The sequence below is a fragment of the Ostrinia nubilalis genome, chromosome 7 (genome assembly GCF_963855985.1).
Source record: "Ostrinia nubilalis chromosome 7, ilOstNubi1.1, whole genome shotgun sequence".
NCBI classification, from domain to species: domain Eukaryota; kingdom Metazoa; phylum Arthropoda; class Insecta; order Lepidoptera; family Crambidae; genus Ostrinia; species Ostrinia nubilalis.
In genome coordinates, this window is record NC_087094.1 from 9,276,855 (window position 1) to 9,298,496 (window position 21,642).

General features: G+C 35.7%; 1 protein-coding gene across 1 annotated transcript in view; it reads left to right on the forward strand.

The window, feature by feature from the left end:
• Window positions 1–4,462: 4,462 nt before the first annotated feature.
• The window catches only part of LOC135073605 (paired mesoderm homeobox protein 2B-like), a 34,198-nt gene continuing 17,018 nt past the window's right edge, over window positions 4,463–21,642 (forward strand). Inside the window, exons 1-2 of the mRNA XM_063967766.1 lie at window positions 4,463–4,530; window positions 17,956–18,152. Coding sequence (XP_063823836.1) covers window positions 4,488–4,530; window positions 17,956–18,152 — 240 coding nt within the window. The 5' untranslated portion in view covers window positions 4,463–4,487. The remainder of the gene's footprint in view (window positions 4,531–17,955; window positions 18,153–21,642) is intronic.

Below are 21,642 nucleotides of genomic sequence, written 5' to 3' on the forward strand. Positions count from 1 at the left end.
GCTTTGATACTCGTACAAATCTCAAAGTACTAAAGCTTTTTAAGCTCTAAAAGCATGTGAAATGATTTTCCCACAGAGCAAGTCTATCAGACGACCTTGTCTATGGCTCGGGGTAAGTGGAGTGCAGAGAACGCACACCGTCCATAACCGGGACATTATCGGATTAGGCGGCCGCCTGCCGCGTGCGCGCGCGACGCATGCACTTGTCTTTTGATTTACTGTCAAGTGTGTCAAGGTTGCAGCGTAATTGTTATCAAAGACTCTGGCTGATAGTAGTTGTTGTCTTAGGTCTCGATGGAACAACAATAGTAATAGTGTGGGATGGTTCTGTAACAATTTCAGGAAAACTCTAAAGAAAATTAAAATAAAAAATAATTATAGCCTACCTTCTCTTGAATATCTTAGAAATGTTTTTTATTGTTCTCTTACTTTAAAATAGATAATTACTCGGTAGTTCTACCTACATACCTAAATATTATTATGAATTTCAGTGTTTTAAGATTCTTTAAGTAAAATAAATTATCTACAGACGTTAATAATAATTTATTTTTAATTAAAATATATTTTTTTAATATTATATTTTAATTTTCGAGGCACCAATAATTAATATTATAGGAATAATTCCGAGTAACTAGTCCAAAACTAAGCAATCAACGTGATAAACAAAAATAACAAACGAAAAATCGTGTCGTAATGAATATAAATAATAAATACAGCGTCGTGCGACCGCGCGTCTCTTGGGAGAGCGGCGTTTGTCGCACCAATATCAATATTGCGAATATTATACGCGTCATTTTCTCATGCTCACCCCTTCCCCCGCAAACTTGCATTCGCACCCCGCTGGGTTCACATGCGCTGTTCTATTACTAGAGTTTTAATCTTGTAATTTTGATATACAGTAGAACCTCGATAAGATAAAGACCAAGGGAAACGTTAAATAATTTGAGTTATAGAGGTTTTTACTTACTAAGGGTTTAAGTTAAAGAGTTTTTATCGGTTTACATTTTTACTTACAGAGGTTCGAAGAAGAGCTTTGTTTAAGACTAATAAAGATAGACGAGGTAGGTTAAATTACTTTATTTTACATTTAAAGGTAGGTATATTTATTGAAGTTTATTCTACATAAAAAAGTCGGTGATTTTTTTTTGTTTGAAACTGTTCACGCTTTCCACGCCCGATTCTTGCTTCTTCAAGAATTCAGCTTTGTTTTTAATATGATGGATAATGTAACGTCTTTTCTCTTCAATCCACTTTCCACAGCTTCAATCGCTTTTAATTTCTCAGCATATGTTAATGCTTTCAGTTTTCGTTTTGAATTCATTTTCACTCACAGTGTGCAAAGAGATGCTGCCGGAACGAAGGTTAAAAGATACTGACACAAACAAACAAATAAGTTACTGTACTTAAACTTTAGTCTATTGTTTACATTTTGGAGCCATTTGGTAAACACGTGTAAGCAATGGACAATAAAAATGGTCTACAGGAAACCTTCTTTTATTGCACATTCGTCTCATTGACAGATAATTGAAGTTACAAAGGTCGTCGTCAGTAGGTACAACTTTGAGTTACTGAGGTGCGAAGCCCAAATTATTCGTTTAAGTTATAGAGGGTTCGTATTTTAAGTAAAAGAGGTTTTGGACTCCGAGGGGAAGGGAACACAACATTTTATGAATTTATAGAGGTTATTACGTTATCGAGGCTTAAGTTATCAAGGTTCTACTGTATTTCAGTACTTGATATCAAGTAAAAGATTGTGACCTTTTGTTTAGTTGTAATACGTGTGATTTTTCAACAAAAAATTAATGTTGATGTGTTGTACCTATAAGAATGTCTGCACAAACTGCACATACCTACTACCTAAGACTAAGAATTTAGAGTTTATTTTATTTCAGATATCTACTATATAAAAATAAGTCGGGTTTTCCTCCATGACGCTATAACTCCAGAACGCACGAACCGATTTCCACGGTTTTGCATTCGTTGGAAAGGTCTCGGGCTCCGTGATGTTTATAGCAAAGAAAATTCAGGAAAAATTTCAACAGAAAAGCGGGAAAGGGGGTAAAACGGGATCCACGCGTACGAAGTCGCGGGCGGCCGCTAGTCTTTTTCTAAATATAAACTAGAGACAGAGTACGTAAGTTAATACTGATTTTAATCTATACATTATAAATGCGAAAGTAACTCTGTCTGTCTGTCTGTCTATCTGTCTCGCTTTCACGCCTAAACCACTGAACCGATTTTGATGAAATTTGGCATAGAGATAGTTTGAGTCCCGGGAAAGGACATAGGATAGTTTTTATCCCGGTTTTTGAAACAGGGACGCGCGCGATAAAGATTTTCTGTGACAGACAAAATTCCACGCGGGCGGAAAGCTAGTATAAAACATCCCGTGAAACACTGCATTTTCCTTATCACCAAGTATACCCACCCAGGGCACCCTATTGAGGTAAGTCTTTGGGTTGATATTAAGCTTACTCATAGAATTCGGTATCAATAATTTTAAAATAATACCACACGTTGGCAAATAAAGTACTTTCAGTTTTTTTATTACTTTTACTTTACGTACATTCTAATAATTCTAGTAGACTGTGGATCCAAGTTTGACCATTGCGGGTCAAAAGTTTCGTAATTTTTCCTACTATTTATGGATTTCGAACTGAATTTTGATTTCATCTTAAAGCCTCTAAAATCTTGCGTCACAAGTTTTTTTAGCTTTAAACAAAAAATGAAATGAAATTGTTGGTGACTTAAAGCTTTTTTCGACTGAGCTTTTTAACATATAAAACAGTTTTTGATTTTTTCCGAAAATATTATAACATATCTCTACATTAGTACCAATTTTATATCACCATTGTTCAATAATACACACGTAGAGGTAAGTGACGATAATATATTAACATCTCTAGCAGTCCATTTTAAAGAAAACTTTTACCATTTGTCCAATTTCAAAGCCCTGATAACCTGAAAATATCATTTATAACTGGCAAATAATATGGGATTGTATTGGAACGCCCATCCTTATGCCATCACTCGCTGTTTGACAGAGGCTTAAAACATTGTAATTTCTGTATTTGTAGTTTTGTAGATAAAAATAACAGTTGTATTGTCAACATAATACTGTTGAATATATTGGTAGAATTATTAAATGACACCTTTACGAAGATAGGTTAATAGTGAAAAATGGGCAACATGTATGCTCGCTGTTTGACAGCTAAAAATAGCCAAAAACTATAGAAATCATAACATTATCTTAACGATCTATCAGCGAAATTTTGATGATCATAGGTATCGCTAATTTATTTAAATGGTTTCAGGAGGTCTAAGGAAATAAGTAAGTACTTAGTCTAAAAATTTCAGCTTAAGTAGTTTTGATTTTTATGTAAGAATAGGTATACAGTTTCCAAAATAAATATTGCGTGTTATTTTTTTAGTTTTTAAAATTTTAAGTTTAAGAAAGTTAGGTACATATTCAGTACACTCATTTATTATTCAACTTAAGTTTATAAAAAAAAGAAAGGAAAAATAGTTGCAAAAATCACAGTTTGTGAGATTTCACAAATCATTTTCCATTAAATAAATATTAATAAATTACAGTAAGAAGAATAATGTAAATAAAAAAATATTTTAGTGTAAAAAAATGGTTAGTGCCTATCCAATAGGCATAAATAGTTTCTTCTTCTTTTCTATTGGAAAAACTCATTTATTAAACAATAATAAAAAAAATATAATGCATAACTTAATAACAACAAACATATCAATACGAAATCTTACAGAAAGTTGCAGAACAGCGAAACTCCGGCAAACAAAATATACCTATAGCCATTCATTAAGTGGGTACCTGGATCGTTAATTACAACTTTTTTATTTTCCTCAATGACAAAGGAACTGTCGGCGAAAAGAAAAGTAGACAAGTGTCGTGACACGCACCCCCGGCGAAGCGCGGGCGCGGGGCGGCGGGGGCGCCGGCGGCCAATGAGCGGCGCCGCCGGGCCCGCCGCCGCGGCCATTGGCGCTGCCGGGGGTGCGCGCCCCGCCCCGTCCTCGAGGCTCGCCCTTATTGAATTAGGCTTATCATTCGATTTCGAGTGGGGCGACCGCGCGGACCTCCGCGCCAGCAAAAACTATCGCACGGATCGGATACCATCTGTAATCGGCATAATTCGATATAGCGCGGCTCATCCAATTATGCGGCTGTGAGCCTTCGCGCGGCGACTGAGACGAGACGCGCGCCCCGCGCGGCGCGGCGCCCTCGCGGTGGTCCGGAGCTGATGTCAGGCGAGCTGGTGAGATAGCTGGACAGCATGGAGTACGGGTACTTGAGCGGGGCCGGCGGCGGCTTCGAGGGAGGATGCCTGGGGTCCGGCGGCGGCGAGCTGTCGTGGGGCGAGCTGGCGTCGTGCGGCCAGATGTCGCAGGCGGCGTACCGGTACCAGGGCATGAGGTACCAGCCTCCGCCGCCGCAGTGCGCCCGCCCGCAAGACGCGGCCATGAGAAACCACCACATCTTCCCGCCAGCGATGAATCTGCAACGTAAGTTACACTTTTTCCATTCAATGTTATTGTTGTAGATTGTTCTGTTGATACTCTTTATTTTGATTGGTTGTAACGTCATATTTTTATCTGAAATGGCATTAAATTCTCAAAAGCACCAGTTATTGTTAAATACAGAGGCGTAGTAAAACACAAACACATGAAAAATATCTACATTTATCCTTTGTATGGTTAAATTTCAATGTACTAAACTCTTGGTATAAACAAAATAATATTAAAACTACTCTCACATAATAAGTGTGTGTTGTGGTAAAATAAATGTTTGAATTATACAAAGAAAACTATACATGACGTGAACCATAACATAGGCAAGCATTTTCACAGATTTTAACCATAATATTAAGGAGCAACATTCGTAGCATGATTTACCTACCTCGTAGCAAGCCCGTAGCCGTAGCACTCGTAGCAAATCTAATTTTTAACAATTTTCTGAGAAAAAACGAGAAAAAATAAATTAATAGAGATTTTCCGCTGACTACAGACATTTAGTTGGCCGTTGGTAGTTGGTCAGCTTCTAATTTTTATGAGTAATCGGCGGATACCAATTTAATGTTGGTATTGTCCTTTCTACCTACTTCGATAGTGTTCATGTCCATGAACTACTGATTAACATCCCGACCAAACTATCAGATGACAAAAGTCTGTAATAATAATATTTGTTTTCATTTTAAACTTTGTTAGGTTGTTTTAATTGTAGTTTCATATTAAAAAACTGTCTTGTATGAATAGATTGAAAGGCATTTACTGTAAAAATACTGTACTTACGAACAAACTTAAAAATAAAATGTTCTCAAACCATAACTTTCAACTTTAATGTAGTATTTTATGCAGCAAAATGCATTGTTTTTTTTTAAAGATTTTTTGTCGCATTGTTTTTCACAATTTAAAATTAAAAAATATCAGGAAGAGAATAGGTATTGGTCAGTAAGTAAAAATTTTCAAATTCCAAATTCTGAATTACAGTGAAATGAAACTACACCAGAGTTTATGTTATTGCAAAAAATTTAACTTAAAATGTATTTTATGTTACATTTTTAGTTTGTGCTAGATTAGATTTTAAAAAATAGTTCTACCTACATCTCCGAATATCTACAATTGCTTTGAACCTGGTTGGGTATTTGTGAAGAGTATTTAATATATTTTTTACATTTAATTTACTATTATTAAATCGGATGGCAGTCTATAGAGTACGTACGTTGTGTTTTTTTATTTTAATTGTGTACATACATCAACATGGTCTAGGGATATTTCAATTAAACCTAAATAACTAAAATTCTATTAACTATTTGTTGAGACACCTACACATTAAAATAAACCTTGTTTAATAGCCTATCTAATCTGATAATAAACTTTTAGATAAAGTTAAATTTAAAAAAAACTTAGAAGAAGAGGAAAAACTCACACACAATCTTAACTTTATTTTTGAAACATCAAAACAACAAAACTTTTTTTTTTACAAATATTATTGAAAACTTAAAATTAATAATCCGTGGATCCACCTAAGACTCTCCTGATACATCTGCATCGGTTCTGCATACTCAAAACAAGAGTGTCAATATCCTGTTGTGGAATACTGTCCCAAGTTCTGTTAAGATGCAAGAAAAGTTGGTTTTTATGCACAATATCTTCAGGGAAATTCCTAAGAGCTCTTCTCTGAAGCATATCCCAGGCATGCTAGGAGGATTTAAGTCAGGTGCAGGCCAGTCTAAAGAAAATCTGTTAAAATTACACCCTGTATTTTTGTTGCATCGATCGCTACGATTAATTAGGATGAAATCTCTCTACTAAACTTGATAAATTAAATGATCCTTTAATTTGACCATGAAAACTGAAACCATTTTATTTATTTACAAAAAATGGTATGGAATGGTAGTGAGTGAATTTTCGAAAATTCTCGGAAAATATTTGAATGCAGTTCTCTTTCACTTCAAAGATAAAGGAATTTTTCCTTTGAGTAAAATTTTCTATCTACAGTAGAGTATTTTCCCTTAAGGTCGCATTACAAAATTCCACCCTGTATTGTAACACCAAAATTAAATGGTGGCAGTCTTCTATGTATAATACTTGCCAAATATTGACTTACCGACAACGTGGATGCTTGTAAAAATTGTAATTAAAGTGTTAGAATTGGCTATACAGCGATGCAATGGCTTATCAAGGTAAAGACATAGTAGGTATATGGTTGTAGGGCTGAGTTGCTCCACATTATTTTAACCGATACTTTAACCAAAACCGGTGTTATTTGTATGGAGTTTGACAGATTTTTGATGTTTTTCAAAGTTAAAATAGTTAAGATAAATAAGAATGCAACTCAGCCTCAGTATTTGGTGCTATTTTGCAACTGTGAGTGAGAATCACAGGTCCCAATGACAGTGACGTGTAGTCGGTTGCACAATGGACAAGTTTCTAATTTTTTTCTTTTAATAAATTTGAAATATATGTAAAACTAATAATAATATGTGAAAAAACATTTCTACAAATAAAGAACTTACAGGGCCCTAAAGTTGCGCATAACAAATATTCGCGCCATTTTGATCGGTGTACCTAGTCACGACAGTCATTCAGAGTACAAACAGTGATTTACTACCCCTGGACACGGTAATACTATCTATACAGTATTCCAACTCGGTCATATTTTTTAAATAAATGTCAACAGCCGCGCGGTACGTCACCGTTTGACAACATGCGATAGGGCTGCCCACCTGCGCACCCTGTTTTCATTACATCTGCCTTCTTGAATTTCTATCTAGTTTTGTAAATGTATTTTGTGATTGTAATTTTTCTTATTTTTTCTTATTATTTCGCTTACCCGCATTTATATATTAAAACAACAATATACATTTTAATTTCCAATTAACATCTGTTTCACAGTAAAAATGCTTACAATGGTGAAGTCAGAAAATTGTTATCATAATTTTTATAATTTTAAGTTTCATACAAATCTGATATTTATTTTGAATGATAATAAAAATAAAATGATATTCACTGACTTCACCATACTATTTTCATGCATAAATGTTAACATGGGCTAGTGTTGACTTATAAATCCATTTACCTAACACCCTGTATAAATAGGTACTTGTAATTATTTTTATAAAAAAAACACTATGTTTAAAAAAACACATCGTCCGTTTATTACTGTGGCACATTCGCGACACCCCCGACTTTTGCATGTCGAGCGCATACCGAGATTTGAATTTCGAAGGAAAGCTCGAGTTTCGTCCGTTTATATGAAGTTACAATACTGTATGATAGTATTACCACGGTAATACTATCTATACAGTATTCCAACTCGGCCATATTTTTGAAATAAATGTCAACAGCCGCGCGGTACGTCACTGTATGACAACATGCGATAGGGCTGCCCACCTGCAAACCCTATTTTCATATCATCTGCCTACTTAGAATTTCTATCTAGTTTTGTTTTGAATGTATTTTGAGATTGTAATTTTTTATTTTATTTTGACAAACAAAATAACTTAGTGAATGAAATAGGATAAAATGCACGTTGTTTTGTGATTAGTAGATTTAATTAAAAGTTATATTTGTGTTAGGATTTAGTAATAAATCTTATAAATTTGCGACCGTAAAATGTATGCGCCTCGACTGAGGCGTACAAAATGCTTGATTATTATACAGGGTGTTAGGTAAATGGGTTAGTAAGCCGACACTAGCCCATGTTAACACGTGCATATAAATGGTATAGTGAAGTCAGAAAATTGATAATCATCATTTTAATAATTTTAATTTTCATACAAATCTGATGTTATAAATTTTATTTTATATGAAAATTAAAATGATGATATCACTGCACTGACTTCACCGTACCATTTATATGTATAATATGTTAACATGGACTAGTGTCAGCTTATAAACCTATTTATCTAACACCCTGTATAAACAGGTAAGTTGTAATTATTTTTATAATAAAAAGAGCACTTACTGTTTCAAAAACAATACATCGTCCGTTTATTACTGTGGCACATTCGCGACACCCCCGACTTTTGCATGTCGAGCGCATACCGAGATTTGAATTTCGAAGGAAAGCTCGCGTTTCGTCCGTTGATATGAAGTTACAATACTGTATGATAGTATTACCGTGGTATTACCGTGCCCTGGACCAGTGCTTTTGGCAGATCCACTTTTTTTAAAATCTAGTTTTTAATTTTTCAGCCAGGGTCACTCAAGACTTAACCTTGTTTTTAAATATCCCAGACCTGGCCATATACAAAATGATAAAGAAGACTTTGACATATAGTGTCATTCTCGACTACGCTCCATGGGTGGTAAGCATTCTTTTTGAAACTAGAACGGGCTGCGTGACATCACAGCACCGCTTATGTTTGAGATCCACGCGAAAATATGTAGGCAATTTAAATAATTAATTTCTCAGCAATTTCTTGATGGATTTAAAAAAAAACTTCACCGTCTTTTTAGTTTTGGTCTATATTTTAATCCCATTCAGAGAAATATAATGTTTTCAACATCAGGAAACTTTTCCATTACTTATATGAGTTCAAAACCAAGAAGTGTTATTTGCCAGGAAAGCTCTTAGTTAAGAGGAAATACTCTTAGTTTAATAGAATCGTATCTTAGTAACCGAACACAAATGACACAAATTAATAAAATATGTACTTTGACAAAAACTGAAAAGATATACCAGTCAAAAACTCGTGTAGTCAAGTATGGTGTTCCCCAGGGCAGTGTTCTTGGTCCGCTGTTATTCTTGGTGTATATCAATGACTTTCCAAAAGCTACCAGTCACCCTATGGTCCTCTTTGCCGATGATTCAAATATTGTTTTTAGTTCAGATAATGTTTCTACTTTAACTTATGAGATTAACAATTCTCTACAGTGTTGTATTAAGTGGCTGCAATCCAATAATTTAATAATTAATTTAGACAAAACTAATGTGATGAATTTTAGAATTAAAGAGAATAACAAACCGAAACTTGACATTAAATTCCTTGACACAAATATTGACGAGACTGAGCAAGTTAAATTTCTTGGGTTGGATTTAGACAATAAATTAAGATGGACTTTTCAAATACAATCTTTATGCAAAAAACTAAGTAAGTTCTCTTATGCCCTATACATGTTGCGGAAGATATCCAATGAATCAACAGTATTAACGGCATATCACGGATACGTCGCGTCAATCTTACGATACGGGATAATCTTTTGGGGTAATGCTACTGACCGAGAGCTAGTGTTCAGAGCACAGAAGAGATGCGTACGTGCAATCTGCCAGCTAAAACCCACAGATACATGTAAACCTCACTTTATACGGTTGAACCTTCTAACTTTGCCATCTATGTATATTTATGAAGTTGCGGTCTTCGTCAGACAAAACCCAACATTATTCAGAAGTCATCACAGATCACGCGACAAGAATTTAATATGTAAGGATCCTTATAAGACAACTTTTTTTGCTAAGAATATTGTAGGCATGGCACCTAAGATTATAAATAAATTACTAAAAGACATTAGATTAATTGAACATCTAAATTCATTTAAAAAAACTTTACTGACTTATTTAATTAATAAATGTTATTATAATATATCTGAATTCTTTGACGATAAATCTAATTAGTTTATGTAACTGCCAAATTTTATTGTTGTCTGACAAATTGTATGCTCTTTGAGCGGAACATAGTGATACTACCTAATGTAACATGTCACCATTTTACCTATGATTCACAATAAATGATTTTGTATTTGTATTTGTATTTGTATTTGTATTTGCCAAAATAAAAGAAGAAGAAATTTCAGTTTTTTACAAGTCGATTAACATTTAGAGTTAGCCATTCAAACATCTAAATAAATGATTTTTTATGCCGGGGACAGGATCCAGGCCCCATATAGTAAATTGGAATAAAAAATCATAAAATTTTTTTTTCTATCCATAGCAAATTGTTGTTGTATTTTAAAATACTCAGATCTCACAGGTTTATGTGTGAGTGAGTAAAGGTGGTAACTAAAGCCTGAAGATAGGTACTTATTTTCCAGCGCCCCATTATTTGTGTGTTACTACCACAAAGTGCTGACAGAATTTACAAACCATTACAACCAAACCAAATTAATTTAAAAGTTAAAATTTAATGAATTTTCATTTATTTTGGAAAATGTTTATTGTTTAATTACATGAATCTTTTGGAAAAATTCACAATAACATTTTTCGTTTATGTAGCTACGACATAAAATATCTACTCATAATTAAAAAAACCTCTATGTAACTTACTCAGAGGCAACTCAGAAACCTACTTACAACCTGTATTCGGGATACTGATATTAATAGTCCATCTTTACATTTTAAATCTCTCTATTCTATTTAGATCCAAATGTACCAACATGATGCAATAAACATTTATGACATGTCTATGACTATTTATATAAATAAAACCTGTAAGGTGTAATCGTAAAAGACTTGGTATCAAAATAAAATAAGATTAATCATTGTCTTTTCTTAATTTTTATTTATTCAAATGTTATTTTAAGTAAACGTAATTACATGGAGTTCGGTATATTGTACGCCGGGTAAATTGTACCACCCTCATATTTCTTAAAGTATTTATTGAATGTTTGTAATTGCAACACTCAGCGATACGAACTAAATTCATTGAATATAATCGGCCTTATGGTTTTTGCCGTGTCAATGAATTGAGATGAATTAAAAAGCTTTTTTTCATTGTTTTCTTGCAACTTTTGTCGATGCATGTTTAGTTTGTAATTTTGTTAAAAATCACACAGTGTTTATAATGTATTATTTAGAAGCGTAAATTAGTGTGGATTTTAATTATTTGAATCACATTTCGGTATTTATAAGCTATATTTTTAATCGATTTTTTTAAAAGTACTATCACCTAGTAGTCGGTTAAATTGTACCACATCAAGTTGTATCCAATTTTACATTTTATTTTTTTAGTAAATCGTATTTTGAAGTTCAAATAGCATAGTTATGTTTGACTTAACAATAAATGAAAGCAAGACTGGCAAATTAGATTAGGTACAAGTGTGCGTTGCGATAATTGGAATCACAAAACTTGTACTCAAAATCGTGATAATGTGTAAAACAATATCGATTTAATATGTTATTAACTACTGTTCCTTTTCGTTACCTAATTTGTTAAGAATGTAGCGTATAATATTTTGCCATAGTTTTTTTTTATTGAAATCCAATTTAGTAACCCAGTGGTACAAATTATCGAACCGGTTGGCTAAATTCAACAAGTCCAATTTAGCCAAATATTTTATTTTTTATATTTAGTAGTCATGTTGAATAATACCTATGAAATAGTAAGTTGAATAATTTATCTTTTATTAGGTATATGTCATGGACATTAGCAAAAACAAAACAAAATTGTGTGTAATATGAGATTGAAAAAAACTGGCCCAAATTACCGGACTCTCCCTTAATTATTCTACGAATACTAATATTATAAATGTGAATATTTGCGAGGATGGTGGGACATTTGCTACTTTTAAAACTACGCCCTGAATGGACTTTGACGAAATTTCACAGTATTTTTGTTGTTATGTCCTACATAAAAATCACAGACCTATAATAGGCTTTATTATAACGATCCGTGAACGTGATCCATGCCGAACTGAATTACACGAGGGTGAAACCGCGGACAAAAGCTCGTATGTCAATAAGATGAGAATATCTAGTTAAAATCTGTATTGGAGTCTTTTTTAAATCAAAATGTGTTATTCAGTAGGTACTTATCTACTTTATAATCAGTATGAGCACAAAATACCGCAAGGAATGCTAATATATACAATTATAAAGTTACAAAGCTATAAGCTGTAAGTAATAGACCGTACAAACTTCGGAAACCAAAGCGAAAAAAGGTGGAATACCTTTCTTAAAACTTTATCTTTATTGCTTCTCTTGGTAATACCAAAGTGAAACCGTTTTCATTTGGCGAACAAGTGGCGGGATGGCGGGACGGGGCTGCGTCGACCACGGTCACGAAACAAAGAGTAGTGCTGGGCGGGGCGGGGAGGGGGACTCCGCCGCGTGAGCGATTGCGCTCCTAATTGGCAGCGGCGTCCGCGAGAATCTTAAGGGGAGGACAACGGAGCGAGCCTTCGCTGTCTTGCGGCGGCTTCAGCGAACCCACCCCCGCCCCGCCGTGCTACACAATAACTCACCTCGGCAACGCTCACGTAATCTCGAGTAAGTCCGGATTATACCCGTTAATCACGCGGAAATTAATTACAAGTTTGCGTATTAATTGTAGTACAATTACGTATTACGGGGTTAAGTTGTAGATGGCTCTGTTAGAGGCTTTGCGTCTCTTCGGGACGGTAAACATGAGTTGCGGGATTACATTCGCACTCGTTACCATAACTTTTGATGAGAGTCTTGTAAGTAGGTACCTACTTAAATGTAAATCTAGGCTTGGTAAGATTCAGACCAAAGTTTCTTCGCCTTACAGCACTTTTTCCAAAACTTGAACAGTTTTGTTTTCCTTGAATTCGCATAGTAAGTGAATGTACGATTTTCCGATTACAGAGGGAAAACATTTCGGGATATCGCCATTCGTATTCTCGTGTCGTCTTTGTATGCAAGTGGACGGGTTAATTCGATTTGATGTGAGGACGGAGGGCAATATTTTATCGCATCATGTGATCTATTCTGTGCCAGTATAGTATAGTAGAGTGGGCCATAAAAAAGGCAATATCTCACAGTTGAGCTGCGCCGGGGCTCGCTCGTAACTCGTACAATGTTACTGCGGTGCGCTCGACAAGGGAACCGACTTTTATTTTTAGAAGGGAATTATTGTTTTCTTTCGACGGTTAACGTCGCCAGACGTGGAAACGTCTAGGTGTCGTCTGGGAGGAATTGATCAGCGCTCATGAATATTGTAATGTAAGCATTGGGAGTGGGCTTCACCTCGAATTCTATAGTTTTATCCAAACTTCCTATTCTCTAAAATAAGAAAGTTGACAAATATTATGAATAGTCGTGCTATGTACTAAAAATTTAATATGATGTATAAATATTGTAAAAGCTTATCTTGAAAATACGAAAATGTAATACCAATAATGTTCCAACGAAGTCTTTAATCTACTGAAAAATACTGTACCGTTCATAAAGAGTAACTAAGTGAAAAGGGTCAATTGCTCAAAGTAATAAGACATTTGCTTAAGTGGCTGAGGTGTCGTAAAACACAATTGTATACAACAAAGCTCCTTCGTTATGTTTTTACGATGGCCTTCGCGCTTCCACCGATGCTGCCGTGTGCTGTTTTACAGCCGCCATTACGCAAATTTACCCACATGTTTATTTGTAATATAAAACATATTGCCATGTATTACTTCGGGGGTTTATAACTTCTTATTATAATCAACAAATTTTTTTCAAGTAGGGGACTATCAACTAAGTACTAAAAAAAAGTCTCCCCCGTAGATTTTCAATGAGAATCATAGAGCTAGATATTTTTACTTCTATTCGTAATGTAAATCTGGAATGTAGCTTGAACTACAAAGCTATGTTAGCCTTTATACTAGAGTCATCACCAGTTGCAGGCATTATTAAAATTTTTAAGTAGGTACTTAAACATTTCAAGCCATTGACAGGTTGTCGAGTAGGAACTGCCTGATGCGCGCATATGCATAGTTTGTCCCATAATCCATTGACTTTCAGAACCCATAATTATTTTATTGTGTTTTCTTGGGCACATTCAATTTCAAATGTTGTGTTTACTTTAGCGGCATATTTTGATTTGGTTGCTAAACATCTTTATCATAACCAATTCCCACATGAAAAGGAGCACTTATTTGCAATAAACACACGTTTTTACCTCTTTACAATAAACATTTTTGTACTGAGTTTAACCCTACACCGGTATGTGATGACGCGCTGACGGGCCTGCATTATGGATGCCCGCGAGTTGCGCGCGTGACGCGAGAAAAATGAACCGCGGGCCCGACGGATGGATTGCCATAACACGCGATTTACTACCAGCTCTCTTGGTTGTAGCACGAATCAGTGCACGCGCAGATTTCAACCCTTTTTCAAGAAAATGGGACAGTCGGGCAGTTTTAGGAGCATTTTCTTGGGCTAGGAAATTCAGAATAAAATTATGTTAGGTGCCTATGTGGCAAGAGGCTTATAATAATGTATTAATTACAGAGTTCACTTCTCTCATTTGCAATAAACAATAGGATGAAATTAAAGTAACTTATTAACTTACATTACTTTTAAGTTACATACATCATAAGCCTCGTTTTCATTCCTCGAGAAGTAAAATAACCATTTTACTCAATCACACATTCGATCGAATATTTACCGGGTGTACCTACCCATGTATTTGCAAAAAAAATGGCTATTCATTATTTTCTCACATAATAACGTTCCAACCGAAAATTCTTTTCACTTATCTTACTACATAACCTACAATAACAGTAATAAATTTTTCAATGGGAGTCTTGCATCCGAGCGTTGGAGAGGTCCTTAGCGCCCTTCAAGCAGTCTCGCCGCCATGTAATTAGCAGGGGGCGGCAGCGGGGAGGGGGGTCACGGATCATATCACCTGTGAATTAATCGGTCTCTGACGATTAATTAGTGCCACGTGTTACCGCGTGAGCGTCTTACGTAAGCACGTGACTTGCTTCGTAAGCCGCCCGGCGTGTGAATGAATTTATAATGTGTGTACAAATACTCGAACAACGTGTTGAAGGTAGTTGTGAGTTTTTACGGAAACTATCGCCCTCAGAATGATTTTAGATTAAGTATTTAAACTTTGTTAGCTGTTATAATATAGATAATACATAATGATTTTACTCCGCGAAAGAGAAAATCTATGAATACTAAATAGTTAAATAAATCACTCTCCTAAATTATCCGAAGTAACTCTAACTAAATGCTTTCGTTTTAAGGCATTATTTCATTACATAGAACAGTTTAACACACTGGCTGACGTTAGTTTAACGATAGGTATATAATAATTCTAAATATCACTTAAAAAAGTTAGGTAGGCATTATCTAATTGACTTTAGGCACTGTTTGAACTCCGCTATAGGTATTTAAAATACAATTAATAAATGTATTTATTACTTAAAAAAATTTAACTAACCGATAACGTGTAAAATTCAGCATAATGTCATAAATAAAGCGATGGCAAACATCGACCACGCCTTTCCAATCGACTGAAAGAGCTCCCACACAACCGCCTGTGACCGAGACCGAGCCGTAACGAAACGGAATCAAGTACAAAGGTGCCGCTCCTTGTCCGATAAAACACAAGCCTGCAATAACAATGAGCGGACCTGACCCACGAACTGCAAACTCAAATTAAACATCTTATGAACAGAAACATCTTGCCAAGATCCTCTTCATTAGGTCCCGCAAATTGCGGAGGGGGTAGGAGGGAGGGAGGGCAGTGACACGCGGTGCGCCCGCCCTCCCCAGCCTCTATTAATAATGCAAATGAGACCGCAGCACGGCCAAGAAGCGAGTCTCGATTAATTCTGGTTCATTTGAGGTAATTGTCGCTGCGCGTGCGGTCGGCGGCCGGCCCATGCGACCGGAGCCGTAATGCCCACGTCAGTTACGGTTTCATGGGATTTCCTTTACGGCCTGTGTTAATTCGGTGGGATATTTCAGGTTGATGCAATTTAGATGATAGCTGTAAAGTTTTCACTTTTACTTAGGCTTGAAATCGAAAGCCAAAAATTAAAGCAATCGTTTATGATGATAGAGGAATGATGGCACCTTAAATTCGATGTTACTCGCGCAGTAAAAATTTGAATATGCATTTGATTACATGTTTTAAAATGTTAGTAACCTTGAATTATTTGAACTCCTATCCAACGTTAGATTCTTCAAGATTACCTGATTACGAAGATGTGATGAGATGATCATTACATGTTGACTCCTCATAACCAATCATAATTACATAAGTCGAACCATCAAGGTATCAGGGTTGTAGAAATAAATAAGTACCATAAAAAATTAACATCAAACATTTACTTTGCCCAATAAAAATATAAAACCACATTTTATTGTAATCTGGCAATAAAAAGAGCGCTCACGTAGCAGCTACGGCGTAGCGCTACACGCTACGATCGATACGCACAGCGCACGCCGGGCGACATCCGTAGCTACGACTACGAGGCTTTCTACGAGGCCAACCATGGACTTACCGTAACTCTTACAACAAGCATCCGTTAAGTTACTTAATTCGTCGTATTTTTATAAGTTATATTTTTTCACAAAAATATTTTCTCATCACTATTTAGACAATTTTGTCTGGAGCATAAAATTAATGTATTCGTATGACATTGCATGAAAAATATCCTAATTTACTTACAAACAAATCTAAATTTCGGATTTATCAGATTTATAATCAATGTTAGATGATGAGTTGAATCAAGATACAAATTAATCTACCTACTTATGTGATAAATAAATATGTTAGATCATTTATGTTAAGAAATCACACCTGTTTGATAAATCATTAGCATTTTTATACGTATAGGTAAGTAAAATGCTAATAATATCTTTTTCTATAATGTACGATTGTAATCGCTGGAAAAGTGAACCGTTAACCGCGACAGGAAAAGCGTTGTACCCAAACAAGTATGTACTTGTATCGTAGGTATATTCCGCCGAGGGCTGCTCCTCGCGAGGGGAGACAAAAATGGCCGACCCAGTGCACACAACTTTGTTTTCATTCAACATTGTACTCTGAAAGTAATATTTTTAGTTGGTCGTCGGTTATTAAGTTCTTTATTTCATGTTTTCGACTTGAGTTTAATAAGATTGTTCATGTTATTTTAGTAAAAACATATTCTATGTACTAGACTGGTTTTAGCTAATGTCTAAAAATTGGGTATAATGTGTCACCCAGAGCCAGACAAAGAAAATGAAATTCAATTTTAGCTGAATACTTGGCTGAGTTAGACAGCACTTAGGCTGGGTTGCACCATTTTACTTTAACTTTAACAAATGTCAAAGATCTGTCAAACTCCATACAAAAAGCACCGGTTATCGTTATAGTTATGGTTAAAGTAAGGTGGTGCAAGTCAGCCTTGGTTTTAGTTTATCATTTTTTCAGTAAGGAGTATGTTTGAAAAGCATTATGTCATATCATATAATTTTTATATAGTAATTCTAACAACCTAGTGTCATGATAGATTTTCATTTTTTAATAAAAAGTATTGCATGTGGCATAAATGGGACCTACTTAATAAGGTTTTATGAAATACTCGTATCAAATAACCATAAGTGAGCAAATTAAGATAACCTTATAAAATTAAGGTAACCTTCAGTACATTTAATTATTTGGTTTTGTATTTCACTCTAGTCTGAGCTAATTTTTCTTGGTTACAATTATCATCTATATAAAACGTTTTTCAATAGCTGTCGCTAAAATCATATTTTTTCTGCAGCTGGCCTCCCCTACAAAGTATACGGCAGCCACGAAGGTTCGCTGACAGAAAAACGAAAACAAAGAAGAATCCGGACCACGTTTACGTCAGCCCAGCTGAAGGAGCTGGAGCGAGCCTTCCAGGAGACGCACTACCCAGACATCTACACGAGGGAAGAAATCGCCATGAAAATAGACCTCACTGAAGCGAGGGTACAGGTAAGATTGTAAAGCTAAAACTTCATATCGAAATCAGATGCTCCTTTCCAAAAAATAAAGCAGAATTGCTTGAGGATAACGTTGCGCTGGCTCAGTTAACAGGAGTTGAAAAGAGTTGGTACATTTACAAAAAAGGAAAACTATGATTTTTCTCTTAAAAACGACTGATGAGGCTTAAAATCGTGACCTTTCTTCACAATCCTTTTATTATTTTCAAAGTTTAAAGTAAAATTTGATTTGATGTGGCTTTATTTGAGGCGTAATCAGAAAGATGGTATTATTAATTAAAAAGTTTTATAGTGGATAGTTTATTGTAAACTAGATTTTTATAAATCTACGTAAGTTTATAATACAAAGCTATTACGGTAAGTACCTAATATTAACCCTTTTCAAATTTCAGCTTAGAATTTTCTTAGATCTTGAAAGCAATCTACTTAGATTGCATGCATATTATATCTTTTCATGTAGAGCCTACATACAGATTTTTTCACCAATCACGCTCCTTACGGGCACGTTCATACACAAAAATACCCGTAAGGTGTTATTTTCGTCAGTACTAGGGTGGAAAAAAGAATGTAGCTTTCCCGCACCGTCCGTCACATTTCCACAGTCCAATTAGCGTCCAGTAATTCGGCGTCGGCTGACGGCTGCCTACATAAAAAAAGCTAGCAGACATTTCGCGGTTAGCTCTAGTTAATTTCATAATAAGCGCTCATTTTTATGTGAGTCGGTGCGAGAGTCGTGTGCGCCCTGAATGTTTAATGCAATCCAGAGCCGTGCGAGCCGCCGCAGTATCTGATCACGTAGCGTGCAGCGGCGACCGGTGGTGACTCCGCGACCTTATATCATATTCTGGGAGATGACGCCCTCGGCGAAACCGACGCTCTTATTGTTTCGAATGGAACAAACTTATGCCGACATTATCTTCTATTTTCGTTAACGGAACGTATATTTCAAAGCTTGTATCAGGACATTTGTTTAGTGTGATATTATCTTAGAATTTATGTGTCGTAGTTCCGATTATAGCAGAGAATACAATATGTATTATCTTTGAATGTGTTTCGAAGACATTCATTGTGAAAATACCTACATTATGAATTCAATACCCGTTTAATGTTTATACACTGACCTATAACAACAAGTTATGCAATAATGATGTTATTGACTTTTGATTTCAAACGTATGCACTGCTATTACAGATTGTGAGGCTACTGCGACAAAGAAATGACTCTACCTCACATAACTGTTTATGTGGTAACTCATATAAGGTTTTCTGTAGCTTTGTACATATTATGTATACATATAGCGGCACCCCAGCGCAAGCACTCATTACGTTAAAAAGTGTATTGGAATGGCGATGGCGCGGGGACCGCCCGCCATAAATATCGCGCGCGGTCGCGTAACTCACGCTCGCGCGACTCCTGATAATTAAAACTCGTTGCGAAATACAAATTCGCGTATTACAATTAAAACCGGAGCGTCCCGTGGATAGCTATCAGCTATATTTATTGCTGTAAATACAACGTAAACGTAATTGTTATCTGACGAAATTGAACTACGAATGTTTAGAATTGGCACGCGATCGCAAAATTGATGATGCTCTGTTGAAAGTATCAATGATCTTTTAATCCATTCAAATGTATGGTATCTAGTAAGCAGTGACTAATTGGTGATTTAAAACCGTCAAGCCCTGTTAAACTCTTTTATCTTAGCCGTGAACACATTGTTAGTAGAGACCATTTACATAATTGGTACCTCGCATTGTTTTTCTGACGTTATAAAACTTTACACGTTCATTGACTTGCTGTTTGAGAACGAAAGTATAATCATACTTTTTGGTTTGGAAAAGTATTAAAAGATATATTAAAATTAACTTTTATAAAAGTACTGAAATATCAAACCGCTGTGAGCACAGCTACATAAACGTAATTGAATGTAAGTACGCACCCGTTAGGCACCGGGAGGGACCGGCCACACTCGCCTTTCAATTATTAATATTCATTCCCCAAATTTCGCTTTGCATTCCGATGGCAAATTTTCCTTTTAGTCAACGCCTGAAATGAATTTTACAACGCAGCTTACGCTTGTTATAAATTTAAAAACACAAATTTTCAATTCGTGGAGTTTTTGTACTGCATCTCCTTTGAATAATGTATATTTTTATAATTGCTGTCAAGTTTTAAAATGGTACTTATTTAGAACTCGTTAATTAAATACAGTTCAAATGGTCTTTATTGATACCTACTCGTGATTTGTTACAATTTTACTATCATCTCTAAATTGAGTAACTACGAATGTATAATTTACGGATGAATCGAATCACAAAAACACCGACATCAATCGGCCATAATTCACACAGAAAATTGATTGGGCGAAGTATGACGAGGTCCACCAATTTATACACGAGCTTAATCAACAAAAATTTACTTTACAAAAGAATAAACATAAAAGGTACGTGTCCTAATTCAACACGGGAATCCTGCTCAAATTCATCAGAGGCGGCGAGCAAACAGCGCTCGGAGCCGTAAGCGCTGAACAAACGCACCATTTTCAGCGAACCAGCCGCTGCCTTCACAAAAAGTCCACCTGCTCGGCCAGAACAAAAGGAATCACTTGAAAAATGACCAGATGCTTTTTAATACACAGCGTATTTTTTCTGGCCCACGTTGTCATAGGGATAGGGCAATTTAATCCATCAAGCACCATACCATCCAAGCCGATAAATTCTGTATCACAGACCATTTTGGTTTTATTGTTATCCCTGTGTGGCGAGAGAGATTAGTTCTAGAAAATTGAAAAAATAAACACTTTACCATTGAACAACTGGAACCTGTAACTACATAGTTAGCGCGATTAGTCAGAATTATTAAACTGTTATTCAGTAACTTTGTACGTTGTTCGTATTTAAAGAAGACCTAGGTATGTGTGTTAGTTTTAAAAAGACATTTTAGCGTGTGTATCTATCTCTACCTGTTTTGAAATTGTGATTTGTGGCTAACATTCCACGTCGATAATGTTGTGCCAGAAAAACAAACGTGTTTTTCAGCTTTTCCTATTATAAATTCAGAAATATCACATTAGATACATCCATGCAGTTATATCACAGTACGAAGATCATTCGTAAACACTGATTGAACTCAAATCAGAAACCAATAACATGAGTGTGCCCGACGGCGTAGGAACGGACAGTCTCATTGTTATTGCAACAAGTGCGGCGGTCGCGTATGATGGGACACGTGACGTCGGCGCCGGGACCGGCCAATAAAGATTGACACGCCGGCCCGAGAGGCGAGCAAAATGTCAATCCGGCTAGATCTTACATCTTGCGCCGATCGCCGGGGGATCGTCTGAATTATGCCTCCATTCATATTGCAAGCGGGCTGTTTTGGCTGTAGAGCGTTCCTCTATTAGTGAAGGTAGCGAGATTATTTACACAAAAGAGACAGTTGCGAACATAACTTTCTAATATCGTAAACTAAGTTACAACTCC